General features: G+C 34.6%; 1 protein-coding gene across 13 annotated transcripts in view; it reads left to right on the top strand.

Annotated features, from left to right (window-relative positions):
• The window catches only part of Ush2a (usherin), a 738,328-nt gene that overhangs the window by 214,369 nt on the left and 497,388 nt on the right, over positions 1–26,571 (top strand). For all 13 annotated transcript variants that reach the window (XM_078022812.1, XM_078022814.1, XM_078022813.1 and 10 more), the window contains exons 16-20: positions 8,881–9,039; positions 13,114–13,608; positions 14,627–14,881; positions 16,443–16,612; positions 23,229–23,373. In XM_078022812.1, the coding sequence (XP_077878938.1) occupies positions 8,881–9,039; positions 13,114–13,608; positions 14,627–14,881; positions 16,443–16,612; positions 23,229–23,373 (1,224 nt within the window). The remainder of the gene's footprint in view (positions 1–8,880; positions 9,040–13,113; positions 13,609–14,626; positions 14,882–16,442; positions 16,613–23,228; positions 23,374–26,571) is intronic.

The raw sequence follows: 26,571 nt of genomic DNA, 5'->3' as shown, positions 1-26,571 counted from the left end.
TCCTGCATAAATATGTGTGAATATATCACAGTGGATCTTACCGATTAAAACCAACAAACAACGACAACAACAACAACAACAAACCCTGTAAGTAAATAGCAAAGAGATCAGTAGAGTAAGGGGATGGAGGAGAGGTAAGGTAAAGGGGAGGGAAAAGGGAAGTACTAAGGACAGAATTAGAGCAAATTATATTCCATGCTTTTATAATTATATCAATATGAATCCTAATGTAGAAATAAAAAGAACCAATTAGAAAAAAAGTAAGCAGAACTTGGTGTCACCCCAAGTGGCTCAGGAGGCTGAGGCAGGAGGATCATGAGTTCAAAGCAATTCTTAGAAACTTAGTGAGGCCCTAAGCAACTTAGTGAAATTGTGTCTCTAAATAATATACAAAAAGGGGCTGGGGATAAGAGTCAGTGGTTAAATACCCCAGGGTTCAATCCCCAGTACCAATAAATAAATAAATATGTATTTCCAAGTTATTGAGTAATTTTTTCTTGGTCTTGATATATTCTAGGTAGGTAGTCTGGGTTCTGGATTGTGTTTATATCTGTTATGATGTTTTGACCCATTTTTAGTATCTAGCTTGATGTAATAAAAATGTGCCTTAATGAGAAAGAAAGGAATGAAGGAAGGGAGGGAGGGAGGGAGGGAGGGAGGAAGGAAGGAAGGATGGAAGGACGGACGGACGAATGGAAGAATGGAAGAACCAACCCTACTGGCACATGCCTGTAATCCCAGCAACACCAGAGGCTGAGGTAGGAGAATCATGAGTTCAAAGCCAACCTCAGAAACTTAGTGAGGCCCTAAGCAAATTATTGAGACCTTGTTTCTAAATAAAATACAAAAACTACTGGAGATGTGGTTCAGTGGTTCAGCACTCCTGGTTCAATCCCTGGTACAAAAAACTAAAAATAAAATTAAAAAAAAAACAAGGAAATAGAGAGTCCATAAATAAACTCACATATATGGTGAATTGATTTAAGCAAGGGTTCCAAACCATTTAATGAAGAAAAAGCATAGTATTTTGAATAAATGATGCTGGGAAAACTGATTATATCCATATTTAAAAGAATACAAAAGAAACAATCTGTGAAGTGAATAGAGAGCCTATATCTTGGAAGCAAAGTTTTACCCTTCACACATCAGATAGAGCACCAATCTCTAGGGTATATAAAGAACTCAAAAAGCTAAGTAACCCCCCTCCAAAAAAAACCAAATAACTCAATCAATAAATGGGCCAAGGACCTGAACAAACACTTCTCAGAAGATGATATACAATCAATCAACAAACATATGAAAAAATGTTCATCATCACTAGCAATTAGAGAAATGCAAATCAAAACCACTCTAAGATTTCATCTCACCCCAGCAAGAATGGCTGCTATTATGCATACAAATAACAATAAGTGTTAGCAAGGATGTGAGGAAAAAGGTACACTCATATATTGCTGGTGGGACTGCAAATTGGTGCAGCCAATATGGAAAGCAGTATGGAGATTTCTTGGAAAATTGGAAATGGAACCACCATTTGACCCAGCTATTTCTCTCCTCCGTCTATACTCAAAAGACTTAAAAAACAGCATACTACAGAGATATAGCCACATCAATGTATATAGCAGCACAATTCACAATAGCTAAACTGTGGAACCAACCTAGATGCCCTTCAGTAGATGAATGGCTAAACAAAATGTGACATATATACAAAATGGAATATTACTCAGCAATAAAAGAGAATAAAATCATGGCATTTGCAGGTAAATGGATGGCACTGGAGAAGATAATGCTAAGTGAAGTTAGCCAATCCCAAAAACCAAACCCCAAATGTTTTCTTTGATATAAGGAATCTGATTCGTAATGGGAGAGGGAGAGGGAGCATGGGAAGAATAGATGAACTCTAGATAGAGCAGAGGGGTTGAAGGAGAAGGGAGGGGGCATGGGGTTATTAATGACGGTGGAAAGTGATAGACATTATTATCCAAAGTACATGTGTGAAGACACAAATTGGTGTGCGTATACTTTCTATATAACCAGAGATATGAAAAATTGTGCTTTACATGTATAATAAGAATTGTAATGCATTTTGTTGTCATTATAAATTAAAAAAACAATTAAAAAAAAGAATGCACTTGGACTTTTATGCCACACACACACATTCTTGACAATGAACCTATATAGAATCTCTTGTGACACTAAAAGCATAGGAACAAAAGACAAAATTAGTAACTTTAGCTTGCATCAAAATTAAAAATGTCCATTAAAGTATATGATCAAGACAGTGAAAGTATAGCCCACAGTGTGGGAGGAAATCTGTACAAATCACATATCTAATATAGAAATATTATATCTAAACAGCCAAAACAAATAATTGGATGAAAAATAAGCAAATAACTTGAATAAATATCTTCCTAAAGAAGATACATGCATGGCCAGTAAGCACTTAAAAAGATGCTCAACTGTATTAGTTATTAGGGTAATCTAAATCAAAGTCTTTAAACATCCATTTCATTTACTGGCAAAAAGTGGTGGGAGAATGTGGAGAAATTGAGAACTTAATGAATTGTGGTGGGAATAAACAATGGTAGAGTTTCTGTGGAAAATGGTTTGGTAGTTACTCAAAAATTAAACTTCAACTTTCCTTCTGATCCAGTAATTTCTGCTTCTAGTACATAATCCAAAGAATTGAAGGCAAGGACCCAAACAGGTATTTGTGCATCAGTGTTCATGGAAGTATACACATTAACCAAAATGTAATAAAAACCCAAGTGTCCATCATAGAGTGAATGGATAAAGAAAATGTGGTAATACACAATGGATTTTTTCACCCATAAAAATGAATTAAATTCAGATACATGTTCCAATATGGATGGACTTTGGGACATTCTAAGAAAGATGGACACAAAAGGAAAAATACTGTATGATTCCACTTCTAAGTACCTAGAGTAGACAAATTTATAGACACAGATAAATAATAGCTTACAGGGCAGTGATGCTCACAATGAATCTTCCATGATTTTGTTTTCTTAATTAACTGAGAATGTCTTTATTTTATTTTTGGTGGCTAGTTTTTTTCTAGATTCAAAATTCTTGGTTTCAAGTTTCTTCTTTTGTTTTCTAGGCTTAATATTGAGGACCATTCAGTTTGTGTCTCCTTGCTGCTATGGGTTGAAATTTCACTGGACATTTTGTAATTTTATGCTGAAAATACTTAAATTGTTAGATTATTTTTAGTAATTTGTAAACACTTAACTGTAGAAAACCGTCTCCTCTATAGAGGAGCAGTATGTAGCTGTTCTGTCTCTAAAAAGGTTTATTTTTTTTTTTAATTTTAGTTTTTACTTATAGCCTGACTGCGGAGAGGTCACCCCTGTGTCTGAGTCAGGCAATAATTTGGGCAATTCTTGTGCTCAAATACTTTCAGACATCTGGAAGACTTCCAGCTTCTACTGATCAATATGCATATGGGCTGGGAATACATTCAGTCACAGTTAGTTCTCAACTCTCCTTGGCCTTCATTTGTCACTGATTCTCTTGGCTTCATGGTTCCTCAGAAAGTCGGGGCTCTGTGGAGAGCTTTCCTCAGCCCTTAAATGGCTTTCATATCTAGGATCGCCTGGTTATTCTTTGGTAAGCTAACCACTTCTGCAGGCTGGGAGCATATCCTCAGAGCAGCAAAACTATGGATTTTCATCCTTGTGTCCAGTTGAGTTTGCCACTTTTAGCTGGCAAATCTTTGAATTTTTGTCCCCAGACCTCTCTGGTATTAAAGCTGCTTTTCATCAGTCCTACTCTAGCAAGATTAATGCACTTGACCATGGAACTGGTGGCAAGGGAACAAGCCCAGACTTGAGCTACTCCTGCTCTACTGGTTTGTCAAGAGGAAGTGTCCCTATGTTTCCCCCCCACCTTTCATTGATTTGGGGCTACCAGAAGCAGTAATAATTTTTATCCAGTGTTATCAAAATGTGCTTCTATAACCAGAAGACCTTAATTTTCTTTTTTTTTTTTTTTTGTAAATACATTTTGTAACTTTCTGGTGATTATTTTATTTTAAATCTCTTCTTTGGAAGACATTCCTAATTTTTTCTTATTCATCATTACCCCCTTGTTCCCTATCAATAGAACACAGAGTTAGGTTTCACGGTCACATATTCTTGTGTAGTTGCTGTGCCACTAAGTTTTTGGCCAACATGATATGAATAGAAGTGTTGTATGGGGCTCCTGGATTGTGCCCTCATAGGCACAGGGTATGTCCTGCATTGAATGTGGACTTGGTTGTCATCCAGCTAAGGATGGCATAGAGGGAATGTAGGCATCTGTACTTATAGGGCAGTGTCCTCAGATGAGAGAGAACTTTCATCTGATATTCTGGATCCTTCCTTCTTTCCAACTAATCATCTGTTGAGCAGAATCAAGTCCAGATCAGTAGTCCTTCTCATTCTTGTTTACTTTTGCATATAGTTACTAAGGATATGGCTCATAAATTTATTATATTCTTCTTTAGCTGAATGAGACTCTCACAAAGAATTTCAGTGTTTGGAGTTTCTGCCAGCAATCATTGCTATGTGTTATCTCATTTTGGGAGTTTGGGTTTGGATAAGGAAAACATCACACCTTCTCTCTGAATACTCACACAACCTATAGTGTAATTACAGCTGTTTTTTCTATTCATTGTTCCTTTGATACGTGACCATGCACTCTCTGGTGTTCTGGCATTTGGAGTTCCACTTAGGATCTGTGTATAAGCACTCTCTCATTAAGATATTAGGACAGAATGTAATTTTCCCATTATAAATATTATTTATGTGTATCTATTGCAAAAGATTCCCTTCATAATTGTTAGCATGTAATAAACAACAAGAACTTACTCTGTAGTTTGAAGGTGGAGAAAAAGAAAGTGATATTTGCTGAGTTATACACATACAACTATATTTATACAGATGAATACAGACACACACAATTTCTTCTCAAAATAACCCCGAGAAGTATACTTTATTATGCTTTTACTATAGATAAGAAATGTTTAGAGAGTCTAATCCATACTTAACTACAATCCTGCAACTACCAAAGTTCCCAAACTGTTACTCAAGCTCATGGTTCCCAGACAGATGGATCTCATCACAATGTTATACTTCTATTCCTTAAAAGAGAGTTTGCATATGCAGAGATCATTCTTGGCAATTTTAATGAATGCATATCTGAACATTTTCTCAGAATTCTGTTTTGAGAACATAAGGGTAGGTTAAGATATCTCATGCTCAGGATTTCATAATATTTATTCTTTTTGGAAGGTTAGTTTCGATCTTTTTTAAGCTTATTTTTTATTAGTTCTAATCAGTTATACATGACAGCAGAACACTTTTTGATTCATCCATCCATTTACCTCCAAATGCTATAATTTTATTCTCTTTTAATGCTGAGTAATTTTCCATTGTGTATATATACCACAGTTTCATGATCCATTCATCTATTGAGGGGCATTTAGGTTGGTTCCACAGTTTAGCTATTATGAATTGTCCATCTATAAACATTGAAGTGGCTGTGTCCGTGTAGTATGCTATTTTTAAGTCCTATTCTTAAAGTGATGTTGAATCATCTAAATCTTCAAGTCTATGAAAATTCTCCTTTAAATGCCAAGCAGGTACTTTTATTTATATTGTAAAGACAAACAAGATTATGGTTGGAAATGGTCATAGCAAGTAACCAAGTTCATATGGGAAAAGAGCTTATGTATCCGGGCATGGTGATGCCTGCCTATAATCCCAGTGGCTTGAAAGGCTAAAGCAGGAGGAACACAAATTCAAAGTTGCCTCAGCAATTTAGCAAGACCCCGTCTTTAAATAAAAATACAAAAAAGGGCTGGATATTTGGCTGAGTGGTTAAGTGCCCCTGGGTTGAAGCCTATGTGTATGAAGGACTTTTCTTGCATGTACTGTAAATCATTTTCTACACCCTTTGGCATGAGATTGAAATATCTCTCTTAGTCATCCCCAAAGTATTCCTCCATCACAGAAAATAGTCAAAAGGTCAGTTTTGATTGCTGTAATTCTGAAATCTCTTGTGGGCCTGGTTGAATGCAGAGTTTTTTTTGATGAAATCATGAATCATCATTAAAAAAAATTAGATGGCCATGGATTACAAGATTTTTTTAAGACTGCTACTAGTGAAGCAGCTTATGCCTCTTTGTGGTTCAATCAAAAACCACAAAATTTAAAATCCTCAGTTCAAATCCAGTGAAAGAACCAAATGCACTGTCAGGGTGTAACCAAAGTGACCATGTCAAATAGAGCAAATCCGTGAATTAAAAATGGACAGGGAAATTCAGAAACATTTGTTATCATATGTCCTTTTGAACTTGTTACTATTCTTGTCCTGTATCTAAATAGATATGTGGACAGTTGGAATTTGAGTACCGCTTAATGTACATTTCAAAGAATAAGACAAAATGGGAACCATGAGTGTGCATCTGGAGTTTCCACTGTGTTTAGAAAATGTTATATTGAATATTTTTCTTTAAAAATATGATATGTATTTCTCATTTAGGATCTAGTGACATTATCTTTGGGAAACCTATATTATAATCTATGTAATTTTATATATTCATATTCAGTGCTCTTGAAATACTATGTTATAATGTTATTATGTTTTTAAAATGGAGCATGCCACTCATGGTTACTAATGAATTGTTAATTGGTAAAATTTTCAGTAACTCTTAGCTGAAAGTCTTTCCTGGTATGCAGGATGACTTCATTTTACTATTTCATATTTTACCCTGCTCTGGCCTCCAAACCCTCTATGATCTGTATCATCAGGCTTGCTTGCTCTTTGGAGTTTATTTGGTTGACTTCAGCTCCTAGGAGGAAACCCCTAGTCATCTGGTGGGCAAGTGAGAAGAGAAGTGAGAATACTGAATGCCCAGCTCCCTTTCTTAGCGCAGGAGAAGCTGTGAACTAGCTGTGTTTTCCACAGGAGTTACAGCTCTTGTCTGGTGATGTTCTTCATGCAGCCTTTTTTGTCCCTGGGACCTCTTTCAGGCTAGGGATAGCATGCAAAGAAGAGTTTATGCAGCAGGCTAACTGATTATCTTTCAAAAGGATTGCTTACAAGGCTGGCCCTGGGTTGACATCGGGAAACTTGAATTTCATAAATTCTTGAGTTCTCATCCTCTCCAGAACTGATAAGTGGATCAGTACACCCAAACTTTTGTACAAACTCTATGGTTTATTATTAACATCTGCTTTCCTTCTGAGAGCCCCAAATTTTGGTACATGTCGGATAGACGCTGCCTACATGAAAAGCCCCCAATAAAAACTCTTGAGACCTGAATTTCTCATGAGTTTCCCCCCTGGTTGACAACACTTCACACAAGCTTTTACAATGCACTTCAGTATGTCCAATGTGAATACTGGCAGAGGACTCTTGGAAGCTTGCATCTGGTTTCCCTGGACTTGACCAATGACTTTCCTTTTGCTGATAGCATTCTATAATGTCTTCACCATAAGTAGGACTTTATGGTGTGGCCTGTGAGACTCATGGTGAACCTATGGTTCAAGGTGGTCTTGAGAACCTCAGACATACACAGTAGAAGAACTCCACTATTACCCTTCTCTGAACTACTGCATCACTTTTTTGGTCTATCCTTTGAAAAGAGTTCTTTTATTAAAATCTCCCCAAATTACTTAATTTAACGTAATTTCTCGTTAGCTCTGGAGATCATGCCTAAGTCACCAAGTGAACTCAGATAATTTCCTATAAAAATGCTTATAATTTATTCGATGGATTCATTCATTTAAATGACTTTTTAAAAATTTGTTAAACTATTAATGGTTGAAAAAGATTACTTAGTAGCCTGTGCCTTTGACATCTTATTCATGAGAAAATCTGATTAAGTTATACTGTTCAAAGTGGATGAGGATTACACATCTTAGTGCTTGATTGTCCTTTAAAACACTGAGATGCTATTTGTCTCTATTGTGTATTTTGTGGGGAAAAAAAAAAAGAAAACCTACCCTCAAAAATTAGGGAGTCGGGTTGGAGTTGTAGCTCAGTGGTAGAGTGTTTGCCTCTCCTGTGTGAAGCCCCAGGTTTGATCCTCAGCAGCACATAAAAATAAATAAATAATAATAAAGATGTGTGTCCATCTACAGCTTAAAAAAATTGTGGAGTCTCCTTGAAGAAATAGGAAAATATACGGTGGCAGAAAACAATATTTTCACAGTATATAATTATATTATACGAATTATCACTGAAATGTTAGATGAGTGTTCTTAAACACACAATAAGTAATTATGTCACCTCTTAAAAGTACCTTTAATAGAAGTTAGTAGATTCACATAGCATATGAAATTGTTAATTGGTAAAATTTACATTATTTAACATCTCTAGCTATTTATATCAGCTAATATTATTCTTTACATTGTGTTCTGTGAAGCACGATAAGGTATTGTGCTTAATGAAATGGAAAACTTCCTCATAAAAATTCCAAAAAGTATGCTACTTAAATTTCAGGTTTCAATGAAATGTATGTCAACTTTGAAATTAATTAAGTAGAAAATAAATATTATGCATCCTTGCATGATTTCTTGGAAAAAAAAGGCAAAGAAAGTAATGCTTGATGTAAACTATTGTGGTTTTCCTCTCCACTATATATATGTCAGCTGCTTTGACCTACAAATTTATTTTATACTTATAGATAAAAAGCTTTGTTTTAGAGAACTCATGATGCATACCCTTTGTTTATTAATGTCTTGGTAAACCACATGTCTTCTTGATAAAGTAATCCTGAATCAGAAAGACCTCTTTGCTGGATATCTTACTTTAGTTCACTTGTGTGTCTATTGATTGCTTTTGCTAATAAATGCTCTCTCTATTGTAATTTAGCTCCATCCCAGCAACCTCCACCCAGAGGACAAGTTCAAAGTTCTTCTGCCATCAATCTCTTCTGGAGTCCACCTGATTCTCCAAATGCCCAGTGGCTTACTTACAGTTTATTCAGGGATGGTTTTGAAATCTACATTTCTGAAGATCAATACCCATTCAGTGAGTTTAAGGGTTTGGTGATAGAAAGATAGAATATTCTGAGAATTGATACATTAGTTAAGTTCTCTGTCACTGAGGATAAATGTTGTGGTTTTTCTTTTTTTTAGCACAGGGTTTCAAGCAGAGAGAGAATTACAAATTTAAGTAGTAATCAAAGACATGCAATAAAAATGAGATGTTATATTATTTAGCAAATGTTAAAAACTTACTAAATTCTCAAGGATTAAAAAAAATGATTCCATCTATCAGTGTGGAGAATCTTCAGAAACTTCTGGGATGTCTATGTGGGTTCATATGGGCAACTTTTCATGTACAATAATTTACTCAAATGTATGAGAAAACTTTCTTTTTTGAATACCATTTGATTAATCAAAAATACTTCAGGGAGCTTATCTCAAGTGGATGTTCATAAAAAGACACAAAATCACAAAAGTGTTCATACCTATATTTAATATTCAAATATTAGAAATGATTCAAATATTCAATAATCTTTCAGAATTGTGGCATATGATAAAAAATTAAGTCTGACATATTTTTAACTAAATTGTAGGCTATGATAGCCTACAAAATGATATCTTTTCAATTAATGAAAAATATTCATGGCATTGAGGTAATTAAAAGTTACTAAAAATCTATCATGAGTTATAATATTTTAAGTTAAAATTCTGGAGGACTTAAAAACATGGATATAAAGTTTTTTTCTGTGTGCAAATATCACAAAAAATTTTCTCAGATATTTCTATTTTAAAGGATTTAGATTTTAAATTTTCAAGTTAAAAAGGAGTCTTCTTTATCTGAAATCAGGATTTCCAAGCAAATAATGTAATTTTATGCATATATATTGCTATTTTTATGAAGATAGAGCATAGCAACAGGAACTTTATTTGAAAGAGGAAGAATATGAACAAGCCAGGAAGGCCATCCTTGCATTTCTAAATTCTAAGATTTTTAAAATGAGAGCGTACAGATCAAGCTATTAAAAAACTATTGATGTTAAAAACATTTTCTCAATTGTTTTAGACACAACTTTCCTAAAGACAAAATGAAGAAATAGGAATTTTGAGATCCTTACAGCTCTGTGATCTCTTGAGTTTTACTCTAGTCATGTTTAACTAAAGACTAGTTTAGGAATCTAGTTTAGGAAACCTTGAAACAGAATTTCAATTCAGGTTTTCATTCTGTTCCCTTTAAAACTTAACTTTCCAAATTCTACTTTAACATGCAAAATTAGAAAATGTAGAAAACTCTCAAAACACTGACATTCCATAACCTTTTTTAAAATGGTTATTGGAGGATGCCTTGTTTTAAAATAGGAATTGACTTTCAAACTCCTGCATGGCATACAGTTTTATTTTGTACCTATTGTAATTGGGTACATTTTGACCCTAATTTTGTATTACTTCCATCCAGCTTGCTACATCCACCACTTTCTCGAAACTCTAAATAGTCTCTTCGGTGTTCCACATCTTCTTTGAAGTTAATGGAAACTCTGAACTTCATGATGCAGATTGCAGAGGGAAATGAACATCTGTCTACATCTGCCATCTTGGCAAAGCATCCTAAAAACCTGCTACTAAAATGTTTATTTTCTTCCAAATATCAGCATGATCCAGGTGTCCTGAAACTTAAACTTTTGTGATAGAGGAAGAGAAGAGTTATAAAAATATTGAAAATGATTTTGAAGATGACAGTACCACTGGTTAAATTATCTCTGGAGTTGTAAATTAGGGTCATCCTATTTTCCACACAGCTTAATTCGACAGCAAATTTAAATGTAAAACTATAAAGGTTACCATCAAACCCATGTTTTCCATACTAACATATTGTGATCTATTTTATAGAACATTATATATGAGTGCAACAGTCTGTCTCTTTTTCATGATTGCACTAAAATAGAATCCAAATAACAGTTTGTTACATAATAAATGCCTATTCATTTACTAATCAGACATTTATATAATCCTATTAAACAAAGTATTATTTCCTAAAAATGTATTTTTCACTAAAAATACCATTTCTGGCATTTCTTGACAATCACTGTAATTAATGATGTGAAAATTATCTGCATGATGGCATTTAAACAGTAAGAACAATTGGTTAACACTGTCAGAAGTTGATACCATTCTAATAATACCCTCATGTTTATTACTCCATTTCCAGTGCATGGATAGCATGTGTAATATGAAAAGGAAACACTACTTATATCCAGCTGAATGAACACAAATCCTTGGGTTAAATAAAGGCATTTGGAATTATAGGTGGAGAAGCATTGAACTTTTCAAAGAAAATTAATAGTGTAGTCTTCCAACCAAGTTTGAGCATTTGGTTGAGACCATTATAGAGTTCTTTGTTAAAATAGAAACTTCCTAGCTGGCCTGTGTACTACAGGATTCTCTAGGGTAATAGTTTCTATGCTGGGATCATGATGCAGTACTATATTACAATTTTGAAATCTTTCAAATTAGTTGTTTTTCGTTGCAATGCATATAGTCATTATTTCCCTTAATGAAATTTAATTGTTTTGCATTCTCATATGCTTTCAGAAGAAAAAAGTACAGAGGTCAAGTTAGCATTTGGAATGTACATCATCAGCAACTGATGTTGCTCCTGCTATAGACCCAATTTGGCTTCCTCAGAGGTGTCATGTCATTGGTGGAAAGGGAACAATCTAGAGGAAAATCATACTCTTGTTTATGTTGCTTCTCAGTGTTATAGGTTTACAGAGTATTCAATAAATTATACTTTTTTAAAAATTTGGTTTTGGAATCCAAAGAATACTAGATATAATAGTTATATGGAAGTTAAAAAGTATCTTTATATCTGATGAAAGCCAGATTAGGGCATATATCTTCTCCTGGGCAAGGTGGTTTAGAAGACAGACTTGCTTTGCATCCTCCTCCAACCCCTGAAATTCACAGTCCTATGCATTTTTGTTCCAGTTGGATGACATGAGTGGGGAAAAGCCATTAAATGTCACTCTGGGGAAGTCTTTCCCCAGGGAGACTAGAGAACAGTTGTTACTACATAAGATAATGATTTATATCACCTGGTGATTTTAACATAGGGTTTTAGGCAAAAAGACTATCTTAGTAAATCTGGAATTTCATTTCTACCTTTATTATTATTCATTCCCATCTTTAATATCATTATCATTCATCCCATAACACATCCAAGATCAATGGAGCAAGTGGTGAGATGGTTCAGTTATCCCTGAGAGAAAGAGACAGAAGTTATGAGGAGGAAAAGAGAAAGAAAACAGAGGACAGCAATTGTTTTTATAAGGTCCTTGATACTGTTCATTCTTTCTTAATATCTGCTTAATGGAGACCTCCTCCCCATCCACAGATACAATGCCACCAGGGATCGGGCAGAAGGCACTCTATCATTTATCTTTTACAGCCCTACAATATGCTGGCTGTTGCTTTAGTGAATGGGGATTTCAGACACATGGCTGATAATGTCCATTCCTTTCTCCCTCTTTTTTTTTAACCTCCTTTTATCCCATCTTCTATCGGACCTCACAATCATTCATAAAGAAGTTTTGTCTAGAACTTCTCATGTAAATTCTTTATCGCAGATAGCAAATGTTTCCAAAATTTAGCAGTTAAAAATAATGAACATTTATCATTTTACACAATTCATATAGGCCAGAAAATAAGGAAAGGATTCAGTCAAGGTGTTGGCCAAGCAACAGATTTGACCCTTTGCTGGTAGTTTGCTGACCACTGGCCCAGGGTACTGGCATTTAGTAAGCCCGTTACACAGAAGAAGCAGTTATTTCTGTTTCAGAGACTGCAAATCTTCTTCTTAGGCTTTCTATCAAAAGGAGATTATAAAGGGAAAAAACAAAGCTAAAACTTTTAATTATTCTTTACAAATGACAATTTTTTACATTATACTGAATAATGAAAGTAACCAGCTTTATTTCACTTTTGAAAATATGAAATGTACTCTTATTCAAAAGGGTGGGTTGGCATAGTTTGTAGTTAAATAATATGATGAAAGGAAATTAGAAATGAGCCTTTTCCAGTTTGTGGAATATAATGATCTTCCTTTTGTTTCTTTTCATTCCAGATACTCAGCATTACTTAGATACTTCCCTATCACCGTATACCTCATATTCATATTACATCAAGACCACCAGTGTGCATGGTTCAACAAGAAGTGCAGCTGTCACTTACAGGACAAAGCCAGGGGTTCCAGAGGGACATCTAAACTTAAGCTATACCATTCCTGTTAGCTCAGATTCCGTGACACTTACCTGGAGTACACTCTCTAATCATTCTGGTCCTATAGAGAAATACATTTTGTCCTGTGTTCCTTTGGATGGCATTCAACCATGTGATCCCTATGAAGGTCATGAAACCTCAGCTACCATCTGGAATCTGGTTCCATTCACTAGGTACCATTTTTCTGTACAGGCATGTACTGGTGGGGGATGCTTGCATAGCTTACCCATTATGGTGACCACAGCTCAAGCACCTCCCAGAAGGCTGAGCCCTCCTGAGATACGGGAAATCAGTTCCACAGAACTTCATGTACAGTGGTCCCCACCACTGGAACCAAATGGTAAGAATTCAAGGCCTGGATTTTCTTTCTTGAACAAGAATGAGAATGTAGGCCTTTGGCATTGTTCAGTAAGAGTCTGGCACCATATTCATTTATTTAGTTGTATAATATTATAATTGAGAAATAATTCCTAAAGATAGAAGATACTATTTCTCCTGGTTAGTGGAACAAGTGTATTTCTAATCTCATAACAAATTCCATTCAATTAAATTGCCCCTTAAAAGGCTAATATTATCTTTGCTCTTAATGACATCTGCCATAGCACAAATGATGTTTATAATTGGAAGCTCACTTCTGAAATGCATTATATTTGACTGTGTCACAAGTTAGGGCACTCATAAGCAGTAAATTTTCTCTTTTAAGCAAGAAAGGGATATAAAGTAATACAAAAAATATGTATATAGGCTTGCTGACTCCATTAAGTTAATTTTTGTGTTCATACAATTGAACCCTTGGTTATATAGGCCAAACACATATTTATAGGGTTTGAGTCATTTATATCATGTATATATTATGGCAAAACCTTTTTGAGGATTTTTTAAGTTACTTGGTAAAACTGAGTAAAAATTAACTGTAAAATTTGTGCAAATAGGGCTTACAGATAATTAAGCTAAATCCTTCAATTTTGAAAATATACAAATAGGAGATACAATAATCAGATTCCCAAAGAGAACTAGCCACCCTTGATAGAAATTCTGACCATCCATCCTGACAAAAGCTGACTACACCTATGATAGGCTATAGGTATTTTGTTATTTGTATATTGTCTCTGGTTGATTTTTCCTATGAATATGACTTTAATAGTATTTCTTATATTCATTGCCCAACAGTTTGTCGTTTTTCATAAATTCCCATCATCTAGATTACTAAATTACTACATCTAGATTACTCAAAAATTGGCAGGTTAACTAGTTAGAATAACAAAAAGCCACTACTGGTTAGCTGGTCTGTGTTTGCTCCATCCCCCAAATATCCCCTTTGTCTGATTCTACCTTGGTTCACTATTTAACTTTTCTAGGAATAATTATAAGGTATGAATTATACATGAAAAGATTGAGATCTACTGAAGAAAGTCAAGTGTTTCAAAGCAGTGGCTGGCTCAGTCCTCACCCATTTGCAGAATCTACCAGTGATAATGCACTAGAGCCTCCTCAAGCAGCAACAGTCATCACTGGCTTGGAGCCTTACACAGAGTACGAGTTTAGGGTCTTGGCTGTGAATATGGCGGGTAGCACGTCTTCTGTCTGGATCTCAGCAAGAACTGGAGAATCGGGTAAAAAAATGAATGCTTTGAACTCTGCATTGAAATCCCCGGAATGAAATTGCTGCCAGAAATTAGTCAATAGTGCCAAAACAGTGCTTTTTGAAAAGCAAGTTTTATAAACATAAATGAGCCATGGGGGAAAATGTATAGATTGGTTATATAAGTAACTCAAGGTCATAAAGAATTTGCAGAAAGTTTTAGGGAAAAAAAATTACGTTTTTGTTATTAATTCATGAGAAAGAGGACTTAAATGTAGTTATAGTCTTTGGGGAGTGCTTCACCAAAATATCCCTTATTTTCTAGTTCTTGAGTGGGTTGGCCACTTGTCAAGTCTTGCTCCATATCCACCACAGTTAGGTTCAGTGAAATGGTGAACCGTTACCAATACAAATCTTTTTTAAGCTTTTCCTCTTTACAAAACATATCTTTTAGATTTTACATTGAATATAATAGTACAAAATCTGTAATTCAGAAGTGTACTTTTAAGCATTGGGCATTATGGCAAGGAAGGAGAGAAAAAATTATTTTCTTAAGGTGTCTTCATTAAGGCAAATGAACTATTTTTAATCTTTTATCTTGTTCTTTATATTACACATATTTCAAATTTTATGAGCATTTTAAGAAAACAAGTACACTTTTGTCATGATTTGAATCTATACATATTCAAAGAAACCCAAATCCTGATCTAAAATGATCTGCTAGGACGGTAGAGGATGAGGGTAGCTTTAGGTTGATGTCCAAGGGAATTGTTTCATGAATAAAATGTGCATTGTGCTTGAGCATCTCTTAATGACTACCAGCCATCTTGGACAAATAATGGGGCCATGATAGCACAAGTGATGAGGCATGGCATTCTGGAAGGGGAAAATCAAGGTCAGAAATGAAAAGTAATGGGTGAAACTGCAATACTGGACCCTCATAATCTTATGGGTCACTGGCTAATGAAAGTGCGATGAGGTCCTTTGATAATACACCTTTGGTTAGCACATTTAAAATCCATATTAAGATCTCAAGGATGGCAGGGGGAAAATGTATGGTGTGTATGTACCTTGAACATTTCAATCAAGACTTACTGAAAACTTGGAGAATTTCTTTGGGGTAATTTAAAACATTTTAGGCTTACCTCTTTGTGCATTGATTTGGTTCACAGAGATACTTCAGTACATGAGAAATCCAGTGTATCCTTATACATTGTTCTGAATTTTTTTGGTCTGAGTCATATTCAGTTTTGAGATATCTTTCAAATAATCATAACCTCTAGAGTTTTCTAGCCAGGTATGCATTAGCTATCTTTATGAACATAAGCAAAGTCCTCTAAGATTTTTATTTTGTAAATGACAAATATCTTAGCTGATAATGCAAAAATGGAAGACATCCTTGCCAATGACATTTTTTAAAAGTGAATATCTTTCATATATAGCAGCATATTCTTGGATTGTTTTTTTTTTCAAATCAGAGTATTTTATAAAGAAGAGAGTTTTTCAGAAACTAGAATAAATATGTGAGTAAGTTTGAATACTGATAGGAAACAGCATTCATTGTTTTGATGTTGTTATTTTGTCTTTGATAGCGCCTGTGTTCATGATCCCTCCTTTAGTTGTTCCACTCTCCTCGCACTCTCTCAATGTCTCCTGGGAGAAGCCAGCAGAAAATATTACAAGAGGAAAAGTTGTGGGGTACAACATCAATATGATTTCCGAACAATCACCTCAACAACCTGTCCCAGTGGTGCTTTCAAAGGTATTGTTATTTTTAACTAATTTCCTTTCATTTCTGAATTTGCAGAATTCTGTAACAGAATCTCCCTCTGCATTCACTAAACAGGACATTTTCCTTCCAAACCTGATGTTAAATGTAGGAGTCCCTTTATTGTACATTACTTCTTTTCTTTTTACAATAAATAAGCATATATTGAAACAAAGTTAGTATGATTTTGTTTCATCAGATCTGCTTTTTAACTTACACATCTTGTAAGAAAATAACTTTTGATAGCTAAGCACTTTCATGTTATTAGGACACAAAATAATAAATTAAGCCAATCTGCAATCAGTTGATATTTGTATTAATTCTATTGGAGGTCTAAATAACATTGATAAGAACATCATATGGGTACATTTTATATGTATTTCTATTTCCTTAGAAAAAACATGGACGAATTTGTCATAGCTTATAAAAATTATGTTACAGGTTTTGGATATATACTCATATATTGCCTTCTAGCAATTTATACTTCAGTAAGCAATAATGAGAATACTAATCATAGAGATAATTTTACTGTGTCCATAAACTACTTAATTTGATACACATAACAGTCCTAGAAGATGAGAGATTCTTGTTCTCTCTAGCTTCTAGATATAGTTGATATACCTCATTTGCGCATTTTCTAGCCTAGGGGTGGCCAGTAGCAGAGGCTGTGGACATTGACTGGATGGATAATCCTGTGCATGTGGCTGTCCAGTGTGTCTTCTAAGGGAGATGCCTTTGGTGGACATTAACTGAGCTAAAAAGATCTTCACTGTTTTATGCCCACTCCCAAAAATCTAGTCACATTTTTTTCTTTCCCAGACTTCCTATTTTCTAATCTTCCCATCTTTCTTCCTTTATATTCATGGCCCATAGAGCCAAGTGACTATCATATATTTAACCCTGAGGTACTTAACCCTCTGGAAAATAGAAAACAAATGCCTGGGACAACTGCCTGAAGTTCTGCCTGTTGAGAGGATTTCTTTTCATTGCTGGTTTTTAGGACCTTCTAGATAGGGTTACAGAGCAGTAGCTACCCATTTTTGATTGGCATCCATATACCAAGACAACTCATCTGTGAGCTAAACTAACTCTCTCTTTTTTTTTTTTCCCTTTCAGCTCTTCAGGGAATTTTACTGGATTTGCAGGTTCTGTCATGGCTTCTTTCTATGCTTCTACCCAACCCCAGATATTCACTTCCATCTTACGATGAATTTCTATTAAGCTCCCTTGACCCTAAGACTTGGCATGTCTGAAAGAATCTAGTTCTTGTGAAGGAGCTCTAGTCACCAGCTCATTTGATGTTTCAAGGTCAGGCATTCTGCTTTTAAAACAGTAGCATGCTGGCTTTGTTCAGCAAATGGTATAGAGTTTCTATCATGTGATAAGCTCTTGCTCCAGACATTAGGGATTTACTTTGTGACTCTCTTTCCATAAGGAACTCATCTTTTCCCATCATCATTACTTCTAGTACTGTAGATGTTATTAGACTTTAGATGCCAATGGTTCCTCTGCTTGCACCACAACTTAGATCTGTGCAGAGCTCTTTCTCACTCTGGAACGCACTTGGAAGTGGCAGTGTTCTATATTGCTTGGTAACTTGGTTAGAATATGCTCTGAGCATGGAATATGCTCCCTTTGGAATGTGAGGAAGTTATCAGACTTTGTGCTTCCTTTTAGTGGTGGTAGATACTAGATACCATAATTTTGTCTTTTCCTTTGCAGTGGGTATCCTAGTGTTTCTCAGACAATTTGGACTCCTTTAAAACCTTCACTAATGTGGTAGATCTCCTAATCTTTATAAAGTTATTCTCCCACTTTCTGGAGCACATGTCTTACTATGACCTATACCATGCCTGTTGTTTGTTGCTTATCTGATTCATTTAACATGATCTTATTGATATACAGAACTGAGACTGTCAAGGAGACTTTTGTAGTTCACCTTAAATTGGTGGTTAATTATCCTCAGATTGTCTTTCTTCAATGCATTGATAACAATGCAAGAGCCATCTGATTATATAGTCCTGATAAGTACTGCTTTGCACAAAGTAGTCCTAACAATTATGAGTTCATCACCAATGGAAGTTTAAAAATTGTATGACTAGACAATGCTGTGGGCTCTACTTATTACCTATCAGTGCTCTACTTACTACCTATAACAAGATTCTCATTGTCAGCCAGTTGAGATACCCAACTCCAAAATACCATTGTAGAAACTCCTTTCAAAGCCCTCTCCTGGTACAATTTTCTAGGTCAAGTTCCCCAGAAACCATACACTGTGCTAGAAGACTAGCATGCAGAAGATTTATGGGAAAGAGCTCTAAGAAACAATACATGTAAAGTAGCAAGAGATGCAAGATTTAATTCTTTCTTGTGGATGAATAAAAACTCCATTGAGTATATATCTTCCTTATCCATTTGTCTCTTAACAGGCACCTAGGTTGGTTCCATAACTTGGTTATTATGAATTGTACTGCTATAAACATTGGTATTTACACATCATTCTATTCTAGTATGTTGACTTTTGCTCTTTTGGAGTAATATCAAGGGGTGTGATAGCTAGGTCATATGGTGGTTCCAGTCCTAGTCTTCTAAGAAATCTCTACCCACTCTTTCCAAAGTGGTTATACCAATTTGCAGTTCCACTAGCGATACGTAAGTGTACTCAACCCCCACATCCTCACCAGCAATTATTGTTATTTGTATTTATGATGATTGCCATCCTAACTGGGTGAGGTGAAATCTCAATGTACTTTGGATTTGCATTTTTTTCTGATGGCTAAGGATGTTGGAACACTTTTTAATATATTTTTGGCCATTCATATTTTTCTTTTGAGAAATGTCTGTGTAGATCATTTGCCCTTTTAATTATAGGATTTTTTGGGTGTTAATTTTTTTGAGTTCTTAATATGTTTAGAATATTTGTCCACTGTCAAAAGAGTAGCTGGCAAAGATTTTTCTCTCATTCTGTAGATCCCCTATTCACATTTCTAATTTTTTTGTGTGTGTGCAAAAGCTTTCTAATTGGATGCTGTTTCATTTATTAACACTTGGCATTATTTTCTGAACTTTACGAATCCTGTTGCAAAAGCCATTACCTGAGCCTACATATTGGAGTATTGACCTTATGTTTTCTTTCAGGAGTTGTATTGTTTCTTGTCTAATTTTTTTAGTGTTTGATTCATTTTGAGTTGATTTTTGTGCAGGGTGTGAGATAAAGACTAGTTTCATTCTTTTATATATGGATAACCAGTTTTCCCAGCACTATTTGTTAAAAAGGCTGTCTTTTCTCCAAGGAATGTTTTTGGCATCTTTGTTTAGGATCAGATGACTGTATATGTGTGGGTTTGTCTGTCTTCTATTCTGCTGGTGTCTGTATCTGTTTATACAGAACTGTTTATATACCAGTATCATTCTGTTTTTGTTACTATAGCTTTGTAGTTTAATTTGATATTGGTATTATTATGCCTTTAGCTGGTAAATGGATAGAATTGAAGGACACCATGCTAAATAATAAGTCAGATTCAGAAAGTCAAGGGTCAAATGTTTTTTCTCATGTATGGAACCTGCAGAAAAGTAAGGAATGAAAAAAAGGGGGGGAATTATATGAAAATAGAAGGGAGAGCAATGAAATAGAGGAAGGGTATTGAGGGGAGGGAAGAGGAGTGGGAAAGAGGAGAATCAGTAGAATGAAATTGACCAAATTATACTATGTTCATATATGAATATATCACAATGAATCCCATATTTTGGTATAAACTATAATGTATCAATTTTAAATGACAATAAATAGGAAGGTCAGTAGAGTGGAGGAAAGGGGTCACAGACAGGGTGAAGGAGAGGGAGAAGGAAATTTCTGGTAATTGAAATAGAGCAAATTATGTTATATGAACTTAGGAATATGTCAAAATATAACCACACTATTATGTATAAGTATAATGCACCAATAAAAACTAATAAAAATAGAAGGGTAAACAGCAGGGTCGTACAAGGGGATAAGAGGGAAGGAGAAGAGGATGGCAAAGGGAGGTATTGGGGAATTAAATTGATCAAATTATGTTATGTGCACGTATATATATTCACAATAAAACCCACTACTCTATATAATTATTATGTACCAATAAAAACAAATTAACAGATGCTAATTAAGCCAAAAAATAAGTTGAGCTATGATGCAATAGTGTAGAAGGCCTGAACTGATCCTGTGGGTAGTTTTGGAACCGAAGTCACCTTTGAGGTTGTCCCAAATGCAGTTCAGAGGTCAGATCTTTGTACCTTTGTTGTATTTGCTTCCTAGGGCTGCCATAACATATTGCACAAATGAAGGGACTAAAAACAACAGATCTTTGGTTCCTCGTAGTTATGAAGGCCAGAAGTCTGAAACTAAGCTTCTTTGCTCCTTCTAGATTTTAGTGGAGAATCCTTTATTGCTCTTTCCAGGTTTCAGCAGTTGCTTGTTCTATTTGGATTTTAGGGAAATAATTTCAGTGTCTGCTTCTGTTATTATATCATCCTTCTTCTCTGTGTCTCTGTCTCCCCTGCCTGTTTATCCTCATTTCTCCTATAAAAGCTCCAGTCATTGACTTTAAGGCTAACGATAAATACAGGATAACTTAGCTATAACATCTGTAAAGACCCTCTGTGCAGAAGGCTACATTCTGAGATCTTCAGTGGCCATAAATTTTGGGAAGACACTCTTAAACCCACTAAATTTAATAGATTTGCCATTTTTCTAAGCCTTCTTAGTAAACAGAGCATGTATACAACACAAAATTTTATTTTATATATTAGATAGAAAAAAGAGTCAGTGATTTGTGATTTCTTGCTGTAGTTTTCCACTAGTTTGAACATGTTTGATTCATTGGCAACTCTCTTGTGATAAAATCCTAATTAGTACAATACACATCCTTTAGTTTAAACAGTGTAGTCTGCCAATCTGGCATGTCATAGTATTTAGGATAAATTTACAATTATAACTGATATTTGGTCTTTAATTGTTATGTTTTTTTTCTATATCTAGAACAATAAAGCAGCTTGGTGTTTTATTTTATTGTTTTTATTATTCTTTTGCTTTTTTTAGGTTTTCAAATTTTAAAGTCAATTCCTAGGCAAATACTTCAAGTTTGATTTATTATACTCTTAAAGGAAATTATCTAAAAAATACTCCAAATGTTGAACTTTATAATAATCTGTATTCATATTTATTTATTGAAGATCCATTTATTTGAAATATATTCATATCACTCAAAGACAGGGATATGTTCTGAGAAATGTATTGTTAGGAGATCCATGGTGCAAACACCACAAAGTGTATAAGAAGATGGTATACATCAATCACTCCACATGGTCTCTAGATACAATTGAGAAGTGTGGTGGACACAAGATATGTGAAGCTGCTTCTAGTGTTACACAGCACACTGCTTTATAGGAAAATTTGTTTTTATAAATAGAGAATTACACTCCAGTAATAAAATGTATGATATAGTAAATATGTAAAACAGTAACAGCCATTTGTTATCGTATCAGTATTTTGTACTATACATAAGTGTGTGTACTATACTTTCATACCATTGGCAGCAGATTTGTTGACACTCGTGTCACCACAAACATGTAATTCTTTAAGCTACAACATGATAATGGCTATGACATCACAAGCTAAAATATTTCTGTGTCATAGAAATATTTTAGCTCCATTATATCTAATGGTACCATAATCATACACTGTCAGTCTGGTCCATTGTTGACCAAAACACCATTATTTGTCATGTGAGTTTATATCAGTAGTCCTAAGAAAAATAACTTTGTATTCATTGTTGGTGGTGTTCTGCTTTAATGACTTCTTTTCCTCAATATCATTCATATCCACAGCCTAAGCAAATTTACATAGTTCCTTTTGATCAATTGTAGTTATAAGGATAGGGGCCAATTCTCAGTGTTGGCGGTTTAATTACTTGTTTGTGGACTACAGAGTTCCTCTCTGTCTCCTTTGCCCAAATCTGCTATTTTCATTTGAAAGTGCATGATAAAGACATCATTTCAAAAAAAAAAAGTAACTTTGATCTAAGCTGCATATGCTTGTTTATATAAGAAAGATAATTGAGAATTAACCTCATGTGGATACTCACTAATATATTTAATTGTTTCCCCTTTTTGTTCTTTGGCTTTTTTTCAGAAAATGATAGAATTGATTTAACATAGCGACATTGTTCTGTTCTGATGCCATCAAATAGCATGTGGTATTACTACACTGGGTTACTTTTGGCCAAGTCCCATGGTTTTGTTTGGACTTTTTCACAATAACAATGACAATGTCACCATCTTTATCTCTACTATTGGTGACAATAACCATACCACCACGCTGCTTTATGAGGCAATAACTTGGTTTCCTCATTTATCCACTCAGGAACTGGATTATTACCTCATAAAACAGTGTGATTGTACAATTATCAATTAAATCCTGGCTTGTTGAGTCTCTTAAAAAAAAATCCCTTTTCCTAATAGTAGTTGGCCTTAATTCCTTGTGTCTGAATTCATGAAACTTTGCCTGGCAAGATTATATTTTTTGCACTGATTATATATTATCTGATTATTATTATTATGTTTTGTCTTGAAGCTGTTGCACATGGCTAAATCCCAAGACCTGTCTTATGTTGTAAAAGGACTAAAGCCTTATGGGATATACAAGTTTACTGTTTCTCTCTGCAATTCAATTGGTTGTGTAACCAGTGCTTCAGGAGCAGGACAAACTTTAGCAGCAGGTAAGCGAGTTTTAATGGCGATGTAAAAATAGATCATATATTTATAAACAGATATCTACAAACTTTCTCTGCTTTGGACTTAATATTTGCAGCCTTTGTCCCCTAAAGCATTTGAAATCTTTTCTTTCCTAAAGGAGAAATTATTTTAGTGATTTTCTAGGGTAGGGTGGGAGTTGGTTTTTATTGTTCATTTGATTTTTGTCTTTTGGGTTTTTTGTTGTTGTTGTCATTTATTTTATTCTTGTGCAAGGCATTCAACCTAGGGCAAAAGTTTGTTTTTAATCCCTTAGTATATTTTATGGGAACTCTCTGACCTTTGTCTTCCAAGAAGAAAATAACATCACTTACATGGCAGTAGAAGGGAAATAACTTGTCCTATACTTTATTGTACAATACGCCATTTTCAGGTAGCTTTTGGTCAGTGAAAAGGAACTTACTTGTTTTATTTAATTATAAGGAAACCCCACCAAATATAGATTCAGTATCCATCTCCCTCCTTTATTTACAGTATGTGAGTAATTTTTTTTTCTAAAAATTTCCCAAGATTAAACATCTAGATAGAACTCATGGAAATTATGTCATAGAAATAAATGATGTGGATGCCTGTTCTTTTGAATAATCAACAAATTTGTAGTAGGAAAGGAATGAAAGTTGACTTGCAGTCTGATTCTTCCTTCTCTGTTGCTTCTAGTAATAACATTGTAATTGGGAGGTATATATTATTCCAGCAAACTTCAATGGACTTGAGGGAAGTTAAACTCTTAAATCTAATATAGTGATATGAGCTCATTATCAGAGATGAAAAGAGGCTAGCAGCCATCCAAAATTTTTGAAAAAGAGCATTGCAAATTAGAAGTGATCTTTAGCCTTTTAGAAGCATTGAATCTTGGAAAAAAAATGTTTCCTCGAATCTTGATAATAAAATAAAAAAGATATTTGTAAAGTTTTATCTGGTTGTTTCATTAAAAACTTGGGAATTATAATTGGCTCTTTTTTGTTTTAAATATTTTATTCCTACTGCCTTTGATTAGAATGGGTCCATTGTGTCCCAGGTATTGTATTGCTCTCTCTTGGTTTTGATGCTAGTGACAAAGTCTGAGAACTGACTTACTGAAGGTGTTCTTCCAGGAATAGCTAGTGTCTCACCTTTGCAAAATCTCAAAATAGTGTCATTGCAGCTTCAGATTTGTTTCTAGTTGAATGAGTGTGAAGGTCTGATGAAGTGGGCCCTCTGAAAATTTTTATTACACTTTTTCTTAAAAATTACCCATTTAATTTAGGAAATTTGTTGTATTTTCACTTTTTTCAAACGGAGTCCACTTTAAACCTTCTTTTTAAGAAATTCCTTTTGGAGATTCATTCCTGACAGAATAACATGATATTTCTTTCACCTGTTATAAATTGACCTCTAATTCTCTGAGCTTAGGAGTGCCCATCTCCCATTAAGCAAATAATTAGTGGTGCATTAAGTTTTCACTCTAAATCCAAAGTGAAATGTATAGTCTGTTTGCCTCTGGGTTGAAAACACACATTGTTTTGCATGCAGGTACATAACATAAGTCTTTTCATTGCGAATAGGACCCGGAGTGATTAAACAAGCACTCTTAATATGTTAATTTATAATTTTAATTACAACAATCTTGTATATATAGTCATTAGTGAATACTAATATAAATATTTTTCTACCTTTTTATTCATAATGCATAAACCAATCATCCAGTTACTTCTCTGAGGTTGCCTGTTTTCGCTTCATAATACAATCTTTGTTCTTAGTTATGAATGCATTTTGTTCGTTCCTGTCTTGAATAATCCCTCATTAAGCTAGTCACTTTCTGCTCCATGCTAAAAAGGAAAAATTATCATGCAAATGTGGCATGCCATATTAAAAAGCACATTACCAAACACTTTTGTTGCTGTCCTTCAATTAGTTTCCCTTCTTTGAATTTAATTCCATTTGTTGTTAAACTACTGACTTGATGTATGGACTCATGAATCTGAGGCTGCTGCCAAGAAAGTGGTGGGAAAAAAAATCAAAGCCTCTTGGAAGAGCTGCAGAGGCGAGCTGAAATGAATTTGCTTCACCTTTGACAAGAACACTTGAACGGCACTGGAATCCTCTGATGATTCAACTTGGCTAATTATCCAATTATTTATTTCAAGAATAAAAGCAGCATTTTACAATTAGAGAAGTGTAAAGCAGCCTGAGAAATTTAGTAATGACAGATGACTTAAGTAACTTCTCAGATAAACAGTATCTGTGCAAAAACTTGTCTCACCAAGTCTTCTCAGGCAGCAGTTCTTGTGTCTTAGCATCAGTGAAACTGAGTGCACGGAAGGTTTTTTTGTTTGTTTGTTTTGCTCTTTCAACAGAAATTATTTTACACTCATAACCACCATGTCAAATTTCCTTGGCTCTTAAGCAACATTTAAGTTGTATTTCTCTTGATTAAAAGCTTTTGGTTCAAAGCAATACTTTTTAATTGCCTAATGATATAAGTCAGTTCTTAGGAAAGAACCGCACATTTAGGAGTTCATTTGCAATATAACTGAAAAATTCATTGCATGGCAGTAAAACAATTTACTGTTAATTACAAGGAGAAGAATTTGCTGTAGCATGCTCACAGATTGCCATGAATCATGCAGCACTCCTAGAGATTTATAACAGATGTGTAAGTGGGATGAATTAGCAGGGTTTAATAACAGAGACACAAATCATGCAGACTTCAAGGAGCTTTAATTGATATACTAGAATGTGACGGGCATGAATCACTCAGCCATTCAACAGCACTGTAACATATGGTCAGCTCAATATGCTGCATCTTAAATCGGTTGGTGAGTCGTTGGTTGTCCCATATGGTGGAAGCAATATATTTTTCATGATTAAAAAAAAATACATCCATTTTTTAAAGAAATATGATTGCAATGCATGTTTGTTATTGAACAGTCACCTGAATGCCAAATCGTTTTTTTCTTTATTGTTTTGCTTTTAAAATGTTTCTTTTTTAAAAATATGGCAGCTTCCCAAAATAAATAGGAAATACTACTTGTAATACCAGATAGCTGGAGGCATTATGGGAACCAGATCTATGCTTGTTGGCACACTTGACCCCCAGCAAGCCTATAGAAAGCACTGCTGATGCTGTCTGTGATTGTCGGGGAAATCCTTCAGACTCAGGGATACTAAACAAAATCAAAGGA

Source organism: Ictidomys tridecemlineatus, chromosome 10, assembly GCF_052094955.1.
Source record: "Ictidomys tridecemlineatus isolate mIctTri1 chromosome 10, mIctTri1.hap1, whole genome shotgun sequence".
Taxonomy (NCBI): Eukaryota; Metazoa; Chordata; class Mammalia; order Rodentia; family Sciuridae; genus Ictidomys; species Ictidomys tridecemlineatus.
The sequence above is the reverse complement of the archived record's forward strand: the minus strand, read 5'-3'. Positions and strand labels throughout refer to the sequence as shown.